This window comes from Miniopterus natalensis, chromosome 17, assembly GCF_054644295.1.
Source record: "Miniopterus natalensis isolate mMinNat1 chromosome 17, mMinNat1.hap1, whole genome shotgun sequence".
Lineage (NCBI taxonomy): Eukaryota > Metazoa > Chordata > Mammalia > Chiroptera > Miniopteridae > Miniopterus > Miniopterus natalensis.
In genome coordinates, this window is record NC_142097.1 from 22,689,777 (window position 1) to 22,700,581 (window position 10,805).

Sequence of the window (10,805 nt, forward strand, 5' to 3'; positions counted from 1 at the left end):
CTTGTTAGAAATGCAAATTCTCAGGCCCCACTTCAGAGCTACTGAATAAAACATTCTGGGGATGGGACCCAGCAATTTAACGAGCTACCCAAATCTTCATTTGGCTTGGTGTCTCCTTAGCTAGGTATGTGTTCCCTGAACGCAGGGAGTTTTTCTTTCTAATATGTCTTTATTGATTTCAGAGAGAGGAAGGGAGAGATAGAAACAGCAATAATTAGAGTCACTGATTGGCTGCCTCCTGCACATCCTCCACTGGGGGCTGAGCTCACAACTCGGGCATGTGCCCTGACCAGGAATTGAACCATGATCTCCTGGATCCTAGATCAGTGCCCAACCGATGAGCCACGCCTGGCTGGGCATGTTTGTTTGTTTGTTTTTAATCTCCTCAGTATCTAGCCTGGCCCAGGCAGCTGGTAGGCATGCAATAATGAATAAATGCACCTCAGAAATCTTTACAACAGACCTTGCACTTTCACTGGATACATATCCATGGCTCTTTTTCAATCTACACTTGCATACCCTTAGACCTGGGCTGCCTGTTCCTCCTCTCCTCCGTTGTCCTGTCAGTCTCACCCCAAGCCAAGGCAGAGCTGTCCTGTTATAATGCAGGTGGTATCAGTGAGTAGCAGATTACCTGGCTGCTGATGGGATTGTCTCTGTGTTTACACATTTTTGTCTCATGAAGAACTCAGCAGAGCAATGGCTGTCTGCCCATCTCCCTGCAGCCTAGTCCTTTGGCAGGTGAAATTTCTGGCAGGTATGTAAAAAATACCTTCTCTTCCCTGAAGTGACGGTAGAGTGAGGGGGTGGAAAAAAGAGAGAACAAAAGATCTAGAAGCAGCATGATACAATGAGGTTACATCATAGAGTATAAAGACCATAGGATATGGCTCAGCCCGGCGTGGCTCAGCAGTTCAGCGTCAACCTAGGATCCAGGCGATCGGGGTTCGATTCCCGGTCAGGGCACATGCCCGGGTTGCGGGCTCAATCCCCAGTCGGGGGTGTGCAGGAGGCAGCTGATCAATGATTCTCTTATCATTGATGTTTCTCTCTCTCTCCCTCTCCTTTCCTCTCTGAAATCAATAAAGATATATTAAAAAAAAAAAAAAAAGACCATAGGATATGGATTCAGGCAACTCGAGTTCAAATCCTAGCTCATCATGTAAACCTAGGCAAAATATTTAACCTTTCTGCAGTTTAGTTTCCTTAGCTATAAAATGGGGATATTGTCCTGCCTTACAAATAATGAGAATTAAGTTAGGATAACACCAACAAAAATGCTTCCCATGATGCTAGCACAAAGCCTTAATACAAATTAGTTTTTTATTAGAAAAAGATAATACTGGGGTGATTCAGGGCTATGCCATATGGCTATAGCAATTATTACCCACCCTAAATGATATCCAGGCAAATGGGTTTAAAAGTGCCAATTCCAAAAGTGGCAGGTGTGGCGACATCTGCTGTGGGGATAGGACTGCAGGTCTGGGTGAGGTGGGATGATAAAGCCAAGGGCACTTTTTAATGAATTTATTCAGGGAGAAAAAAACTACCACCAAAGCTGAGTTGATCCAGGTCAGAGGTCAGAGAAGAGGCAGAAAGGCCAGGAGCCAGACATAGCTCAAAGAAATTATCTGGATCAGATGGGCTGATAATGCCCAGATGGACTTATAAATCAAAGCCAAGGGGCTCTAAGGTCTTTACAGAGAATCTACACAAAATACTAGATTTTATTAGCAACCACAGATAATCATTTCTCACAACATTTTACATTTATTCTGCTTCACACAGGAGAACTAATTCTAATGAATTCTCAATACATCTTAAATAACATGTTGCTGGAAAAAATAAGGTTAAGATGCACTATGCAATAGTGCAGACATAAAGTGCAGCTGCCAATTTAATACATGAAATAACGCTGAATCAGTAGAAGGGAACCCATTTGGTTTTCTAGAAAGTGATACAATTTGCCCATCTTTGGTCAGTCCTGGAATAGTATGACATACAAACTAAAAAGGCTAAAATACGGAGGACCAAAGTGGACCGTTCTAGAGTCTGTTTTACAATGAAGTGTTCAATAGCGATCTCCCATAGTTCTCACCCACACTGTAGTACCAACTGCATGATCAGACCTCCTCCATCATCCAGCCTCCAGGACAAGTGGAGTCACAGCCCAGGAAGAAGTTGCTGCTGCTCACTGATGTGTTTTCCTGTCCACACTTGATTCAGTGGCAAGGGTTCTCTTGAGAGGTATACCTCTAACACATCTACTTCTCAGAAGACTGGCAGCGTATCATTGGGAGGTGCACAGAGGAAAGGTTACTTGCCAGAGGACATGGTACTGGAGAATGGTTGTCATTCCTTACAAACAACCCTCTCCAAAACAAAAAAAAGCCATTGTCTGTGCTGTAAGAAGAGAACCACCTTGTCAGGAACAGACTTCAGTTCTTAACTCTATATGAAAAAGGACTCATATTAAAATTAACTTGTGGTTAACTCCCTTAGAAATGCTAGTTTCAGAATATTCCCATTCCTAGTTTTAGAAGCAGCTATGGAGTTTACAGCCTCCCCTGGCCTTGGCTCCCAACTTAACCAATAGTAGCCTTAAGTCAAATGTCTTCCAGGACCAACGACTCACTCATATTGTCACTCATTATCATAAAGAGAATGGTTAGAGAAACCTGGATTTTCTAAAATTTAGACCTAGCATGAGGAGTTGGTACATTAACTATGTACCATGACTAATTTCTTTTACAGAGGCTCAAACATATGTGCCACATGTACACTGTGGTTACACACCAGGGAAGAACCTTTAAATAAAACAGACTTTGCAGTCATTTGGCAAGGGAAAAACATCTTTAACCCTTCCTCCTACTCTCTGTTCCTATCTTAGAAGACTAACCATCTGTCTTTACTGAACAAGGTGCTGGGGTAGAGCCAGGGCACTCTCATCAAAAGGCATCTTTGATGTTCTTGAGCTGGCGCACAGCCAGGTCTACAGGGAGGTTGAACTTGAGGCTGCTGAGGCGACTGAGCAGGTTGAGGGCACTCTCAAATCCTGTGTGTGCCATGTAGCTCCAAGGCTGGTAGTGGCACTCAATGAGCGACACTGACTTGCAGATAAGGTTCACCCAGGACACGAGACGCTGCTCATTCAGTGCCATGCACACTAAGGCCTTCAACTCTGAGTCTGCGCTGCGCTTAAAAGGGTCGTGCTCCGTCAGTACCATATGGATGGCTGTCAGTAGACTCTGCTTGGGGGTCATAGCAGTGCCTCCCATAACAGGCAGGGCAAAGGACTGGGAGAGCTTTCGGGCTGGGGATTCCACATAAGCGCGGCCATTCTTAGCATGGTAGTACTTTACAAAGAGCTCCCAGGGGTGCATGGCCTCGGGGGCTGAGGAGAAGGCTGGCAGCAAACAAGCAATGGGGGCCATGACAAGGCTCATCCCTGGTGAGGAGGCATACAGTCCATGGGCCAGAAGGTCCCTCACAGCCACTGTCAGCTCCTTTCGCACAGCTGTAGTCAGCTCGTCCTTGCCTCCCAGAGAGAGGTCCTGGAGGTTGGCAGAGGTGATGACGTGGTCGTATGGTTGGTGCCTTAAGGCTAGCTGCTTCACTCTGTCTACTGACACCTCCAACCTCTTCAGTAAGGGAGAGTAGTCCCTGTCAGCCTGGCCCCTTGGCCACAGGGTTTGCGGGATGTGGCCTGTGGCACAACCAAACTGGCTAACAGCAAAGATCTGGAGCACTGCCAGTGCTCGCCGCATCAGGTGCAGCCCCGTCTCCCGGACTTTCTTCACATCTTCTGCCTTTGCTGTTTAGAAAACACAGTAACTCATGAGTTAGGGCCATAATGGCACAGAGGTACATTCAACAAGTCACAAGCTGAGATCAAGTCTTGCTTTTGAGCTATATATGGGTCTCACATGAAGCCAAGAGCCACCCAGGATATCACTGGACTTACTCTTTTAAGGTAAGGATATCACTGGGCTTCCCTTTCTTTGGTTAGTAACAGCTATATTGAAATATAATTCACATACCATATAATTCAGCTATTTAAAGTGTACAATTCAGTGGTTTTTAGTATATTCACAGAGTTGTGTATCCATCATCCCCAAAATAAACCCTGTACCATTAGCATTTCCCACTACCCTTCTTCCCAACCTCCCAAGCCCTCAGCAACCACTAATCTACTTTCTGTCTCTACAGATTTGCCTAATCTGGGAGCTGTACTTACGTTTGCTGTTTCCTGGAGGCAGTCTGCTGCTACCAGTTCTGGTGGCTCCATTTCCTGTCTTCCCACTGGCCTTGCACTCACAATGTCCATTATCTGTCTGCAATGGGCTTCCCACTTCATCTGTAATCAGAAGTTACAAAAAGAAGATACTTCTTTAGCCCCATGATGGCAGATTTTTAAAGGAAGAATATTTATTAGTGTCTCCTACATGACAAGACTTACAATGTATTTTATTTGTGTAAAACAGTGACTGGCATATAGTAGTTGGCTCAATAAATATTTGCTGAATGAAGGAAACATGAATCATTTTATGGGTGAGGAGAGTGGGACTAAAGAGGTTAGGAACCACCCAGCTGGCATGGCTCAGTGGTTGAGCATCGACCTACGATCCAGGAGATTGTGGTTCAATTCCTAGTCAGGGCACATGCCCAGGTTTTGGGCTTGATCCCCAGCAAGGGGTGTGCAGGAGGCAGCTCATCAATGATTTTCTCTCATCATTGATGTTTCTGTGTCTCTCTCCCTCTCCCTTCCTCTCACTGAAATAAAAAAATAAAAATAAAAACATTTTAAAAAATCTATAGAAAAAAAAAAAGGTTAGGAACCTGCCCAAGGACATGAAGCCAGTAAATGGCAGAGTTGAGATTTTAGCTATTTGGTTCTAAAATCCATGTTCTTTCTACTTGAGCATGCTGGCTCCCTTACTAAGTGATCAAACTGCTTAAACAGTACATCAAGACTGGCACCTTTAGGTATTTAGTACTTATAATTATCACAACATCTGTCCACCCTCCTCTGACCTTGGATGAAGTTGATGAACATCTCGAGGTCTCGAATCTGAGTTTTCAGCTGCTCAACCAACTGTTCTTTCACTCGGGCTGGATTTACAATCTGAGCCACAGCTGCGTCCACACGTTGCCGAAGCTCTTCAGTGGACAGTGAACTGATGTCCTCATTCAGATTCATGTCCAGTTTCTTTATTAATTCATCTATGACCACCTATCAACACCACAAGCAATGAGCACACCCTTTGGAATTTTCAGGGAGGTGGTTAGGAAGAAAGAGAATCTTTACTGGTATACCTTCTACTCTTATATAGAAATCAAAGACACACAAAACTATCAAATTTGTGAGAGAAATGATGCAACTGCTGATCAAGGCAAGGACAGACGCTTTACTTCTCTGCAAGTAACAAGGACCTTTGATTCCTGTCTGACAGAAGTGGTTTCTCTAACTGCAAATGTTCTACCAGACTAGGCAACTTTCACTCAGGCGACCAACAGTGTGAACAATCCGTAGTGGCTGATAACCCAAAAAGTCTCATACTTAGCTTTCCCCAGGGTCTCCAAGAGAAAAAAATGTTTACAAAACATCAAGGTACACGACAGCCAAAATATCCTAATGACAATATTAGGAACAATGAAATTTAGGTCGTGTAACTCCAGCCCAGGCAGAGAAATAGCCACATCACAGGGAGAGGCAAACATGTAAGGAAGGCTCTATTTCTACCAGCAGATTTACCCGTCTACCTAGATGTTGCTTAAATAAATACAGCATTAAAGTCAGTCTGGATTTCTGGCATACTTATCAACTGGTTATGGGGGAAAAAAACTAGTTTACATTGTATGATATGCCCAAGTAGAAATGTTTTAATGATCAAATGAAAGAAAGTATAACTGTTATTATTCTGTATTACTATTACTATTCATAACCACCAATAAAAAGGTAGAGCTCAATCATCATATGAAGCTTTGGAACTCATGTTTCCATGTATGAATAAAGACTGGCCCCCACCCTGCCAGCATGGCTCAGCGGTTGAGCATCAACCTATAATCCAGGAGATCTGGGTTGGATTCCCGGTCAGGGCTCATGCTCAGGTTGCAGGTTCGATCCCCAGCAGGTGATGTGCAGGAGGCTGCCGATCAATGACTCTCTCATCATTGATGTTTTTATCTTGCTCTCCCTCTCTCTTCCTCTCTAAAGTCAATAAACGCTGGAAGGAACAAACTAACCTTAGGCAGTGGTGTTATCTACTTACCCGCTGTCTTTCCAAGACCATGGACTGTGGCAGGGAATCGTAATTGCCCTCTTGATAGGCAAATGTTTCCAGGTCATCTAGCTGGGTTTTGAGCTGCAGTATCAGTTCCTTCTGCTTCTCCCTTTGGATTTCCAGACGTTCCCGTTTCTCCTGATCACTCTAAGATGAGAAAATACTTAGGTTTATTTCACAGGAAATTTCAGGATACATGAAGAATCCTCTCAAGCCAATAATGACTAACAAAATATAAAATGTTTCCAAATAATCCAGATGAAGTATGGAATATATAAGGTAGGCTAAAAAATAAGAATTATTATTTCATACAGGGAAATTTATTAAATGTTTTTTCTTTACAATGGGGCCTTTTGTTAAGATTGCCTTTTCCCCCCACAAAGGTCTAGTTAAGATTGAGACGACTTATCTTAGCCAAGACAGCTTCCCAAGAATTACCCATGACATCCTCTATAGTCAATTACCACAGAACAACTCCTGAATATTTTCTGCAGAGAATGTGGAGGTAAGGGTGTAGAGAAAGGCTTTATAACTCATAACCAGTTTTTTTAAGATTCAAAGCCCACTCAATGTTTTATAGATGTCTTCAAAATCAAAAGAATAAACGCAGATACCTGGGGCAATAAATAAAATCCAAAGCTAAGTAATGGGGGTGGGAAGGTAACAGTGTTTTGATTTTTTTAAATATACTTTTTTTTTTAACTTTAATTTTTTTTCTTAATCCTCACCCTAGGTTATTTTTTCCATTGCTTTTCAGAGAGAGTGGAGGAAGGGAAAAGGGAGAGAGAGAGAGAGACATTGATTGGTAGCCTGCAAATGAGGTACGTGCCGTTGGCTGGAATGGAACCCGAGACCCTTTGGTCTGCAGGATGACGCTCTAACTACTGAGCCAAACCGGCCAGGGCGGTAACAGTGTTTTTTAAAAAAAATGTCTGGTAAGTTTCCCTGAGCAGTGACTCCTTTTCCCACTATTGACAATGAGGTAGTTTCCGCATTTAAATTATTATAATCCCTTCAGGGTGGCCAATATATACTCAAACATTGCTTCTTCCATGCCTTTCTTGAGTATCAAAATAAAGCAAACCAGCAAATCATGCAAGAATAAGGCTGCATTTTAAACTAGAATTCTACAGGATATTAAATTTAACCTTAAAATGGTACTTACCAAGCCCTCCAGAAGTAAGGTATGAGAGAGAACAAATGGAAAACAACAAATTAACTTTTTGTTCAAGTTATTTAAAAAGCAATGCTCTTACTTTACCCTTAGTCAACAAGAAAGCAAGCCTTTTTTCAGGATACTCCCTCTCCAATCCTTTCTGAGTGTTGTGGTGTTTTCTTCTGTTCCTCTTTCTGTCTTAGTGCAGGCCTAGCTATCCTTTAAAAGGTTTCCTTGATTTCCCCGAGCAGGACTGATTGATCATTTCTTCCACTCTATTTTGTACACACTTCTACTCTAGCTCAAGTCACATTATAATTATTTGTTTAGGATTCTGTCTCCCCCAGTCTATGAACTCCTTACAGGCAAGGGCCTTGGCTTTGCACCCTCAAGGCCTAGCACAGCGTCTGGCACAGCGTAAGCTCTCAATACACATTTGTTTTATGCTACTGAATCACGTACAGAACAACCCATTCCAAACACAATAGTACCCCCTTATCTGCAGTTTCACCTTCTGCGGTTTGTTACCTGCAGTCAACCGAGGTCCAAAAATATTACATAGAAAATTCCAGAAATAAGCAATTCAAAAATTTTTAACAGTGCACTGTCCTGAGTAGTGTTATGAAATCCTGAGCCTGAATCATCCCTTTATGCAGACTATGCAGGTATCCACGCTGTAGCCACCACCCACCTATCAGTCACTTAGTAGTTGTTCTGGCTATATTGACTGTTTCGGTATTGCAGTGCTTGTGTTCAGGTAACCTGTATTTTACTTACTAACGGCCCAACGCCATTCACATAACTTTTATTACAGTATATTGTTGTAATTGTTCTATTTTCTTCTTATTGTTAATCTCTTATTGTACACACAAGAGATTTATAATTTAATTTATAAGTTAAACTTTATCATAGGTATGTATATATAGGAAAAAACATAGTATGTATTCAGTACTACCCAAGGCATCAGGCATCCACTGGGGGTCTTTGAAAGAATTCCCCTAGGATAAGCGGGGACTACTATAATGAACTCTGACTAGAGGAAGTTGTCTAACCAGCTCAAGGAGCAAGAACTGGGTAAACTTTGTGTTTTCATTGTAGCCCAACTTTATGAAACCAAGAAACAAACAAACCAGCTATAAATCCTGATTCCGTTTTGATGAGGATGTCCGCTGAACTTTGTCACTTGCCATAATGGTACTATTTATTGGAATGTGAGCAAACAAGCTTAATAGGATAGAACAATGAGCTCTGCTGCAAGACAGGAAATAAATAATTTCCAGTATGAAGTGAGATAAAATACTGGTTTTAAAAAAGTCAAGAACTGCTAAGAAGTAAATCATTTGGTTTACACATATCCTCCACTTGGGCGCTACCTGTTCATGTGTCAATATATGCACACAAAATTACAGCTGCTTATTAGGTATTTTTGAGTCTCCCCCCCCCCCCAAAGTTGTACTCTGTTTCTGAAAGTGAAAATGACAACCAAAAGAGCAAGTCCACAGAGAACCTTTGGTGCTCCTCACACCTGAGCAGGGCTTGGCCACAGTAATTCTTTCTACCCTTTCTCTTCCTTAAGAGTCCGGCAATTTGAGGTGGCCGCTCCTTGTTTGCGCAAGGAGCTGTGCGTATGTGGAGAGAAGGGTGGAACAATAAACACTGCACTGCACTGGAACTATTTCAGATCAGAATAATTCAGTATCTGTTACTGATAAGTCTTCTGGTTAAAATCAATTTAAGTGGGAAGAAAGCCACATGTGGATTGTAACTTTAAACAATATAAAGGTGGAGAAAATACAGAGTCTCTTTAACATCTATCTACAGCTGGGCACTTCCAGAGATTCAAAGACTGTAAGAAAACGTTCCCCTGGTGTGATACACTGACTCTCATAACTTCTTGAGGTAGGCTAACTAAAAGAATCTTGTCAGATACTAGAGGAACCTCACTTAGAATACCTAATTATTAAGCAGGATGGGGAAGAAGTTTTAAAATACCAGCATTAGAAAATTCATGCAATCACTTGTTTCGTTGTTGTTTTTTGTTAATCCTCACCCCAGGATATTTTTTCCATTGATCTTTAGAGATAGTGTGTGGGGTGGAGAGGGTGAGTGAGAGAGAGAGGAGAGAGAAACGTCGATGACCGATTGGTTGCCTCCCACACGGGCCCTGACCGGGTGGCATGGAACAAACCTGGAACCCAGGTACATGCCCTTAACTAGCCCACGCTCTGCCACTGAACATCACCGGCCAGGGTTCATTTGTGTTTCTTTTAATTGCTAAGATACCCTGCTGTTCACCAAAGCCCTCACTCAGACAAGAGTCTAAACATTAAAGATTCTCTAGATTCCAGGAAAGCACGGACAGAGTAGATCTAATTTTCCATGATCTCCAATTCACTCGCTCTTCACCACCCAATTTTGCCAATCTCCAGGGTCGGGGCACTCTATCAGCAAATGTGCCAGGACTTCAGATATTTCATAAGGTGAAGGCAAGGTGAGCGGAAGCAGCAAGGCTTTGATTAATTGCTCTGTTGCCCTCGGAACACTGTCTTCGCTTACAGCTCCTCTGCTCTTCACGTCATCACACCTTCGATGGACACCTCTCAGCACAGGTTCCCAGGCCTCAGTCCTTTTGCCCTTCAGCGGACCCCTCACACCTGTCGTCTCAATCTTCATGTCTCGGACGCGCGTACTCACCTACACGGGTGGGCTTCTCACCACTGCTACCTCCATCCTCGTCAGCATCGCCACCCACCCAGCCCCTCCTATTCCCACATCCCTCGGGCCCTGGCCCCAGCTGCTTACCTGGTCCTCGCCCCGCAACTGTGGCCGGTGCCCCGGAAGCCCGTCGCTCTCGTCGCTCGCGGGGTCCTCGGGCTCCCCATAACCCAGGACGTGAGGGCAGCCGCGGAAGGCGAAGTCCTCGAGCTCGCGCAGGAGGCGCTGCTGCTCCGCCGGCGCCCCGCGCACCACCTGGCGCAAGCGGAACTGCACCTGCGCAAAGTGTGAGGACAGCGCGAGCAGCGCTGAGTCCAGCTGCCGCCGCTCGGCCCGCAGCCGCCGCAGCGTCCGGCCAGGCGAGTCTGGCGGGGAGCACGGGGCCGCACCGGGCTCCTCGGCAGCCACCTCTTCCGAGAATGCAGTCGCCCCAGGCCCGGCCTCCGCCACCGCCCCCACCGGGGCCCAGCGCACTGTCTCGCACGGTGACAGTGACTCCTCTTCTTCCTCCTCTTCGTCCTTCGCCTTCAGTCCAACGGCAGCCACCACCGTTACCGGCTCCGAAGCTACTTCAACAGCCGCCATCTTCCCGGAAACGCCGTCGCACGTCAGCTGCGCCCCCTTGCTGCCATGGCAACGGCGGGCAGGCT

The 10,805-nt window shown here is 44.5% G+C and overlaps 1 protein-coding gene across 1 annotated transcript; it reads right to left on the reverse strand.

Moving 5' to 3' along the window:
• Nucleotides 1-1,694: 1,694 nt before the first annotated feature.
• RUNDC1 (RUN domain containing 1) lies at nucleotides 1,695-10,740 on the reverse strand. The gene is made up of 5 exons (XM_016202147.2): nucleotides 10,243-10,740; nucleotides 6,273-6,431; nucleotides 5,035-5,233; nucleotides 4,238-4,357; nucleotides 1,695-3,814 (listed from the first exon to the last, which is right to left on the reverse strand). Exons 1-5 carry the CDS (start codon nucleotides 10,738-10,740, stop codon nucleotides 2,949-2,951), a joined length of 1,842 nt encoding a protein of 613 aa, XP_016057633.2. The 3' UTR covers nucleotides 1,695-2,948.
• Nucleotides 10,741-10,805: the final 65 nt, after the last annotated feature.

What these genes read in the sequence shown, in the direction of transcription:
- RUNDC1 (XM_016202147.2), bottom strand. Translation starts at nt 10,740, where the DNA reads ATGGCGGCTGTTGAAGTAGCTTCGGAGCCGGTAACGGTGGTGGCTGCC. An exon ending in TGGTCTTGGAAAGACAGCGG is followed by an intron (nt 5,234 to 6,272) that starts GTAAGTAGATAA and finishes TGGTGTTGATAG; the next exon opens with GTGGTCATAGATGAATTAAT. An exon ending in GTTCATCAACTTCATCCAAG is followed by an intron (nt 4,358 to 5,034) that starts GTCAGAGGAGGG and finishes TTCTGATTACAG; the next exon opens with ATGAAGTGGGAAGCCCATTG.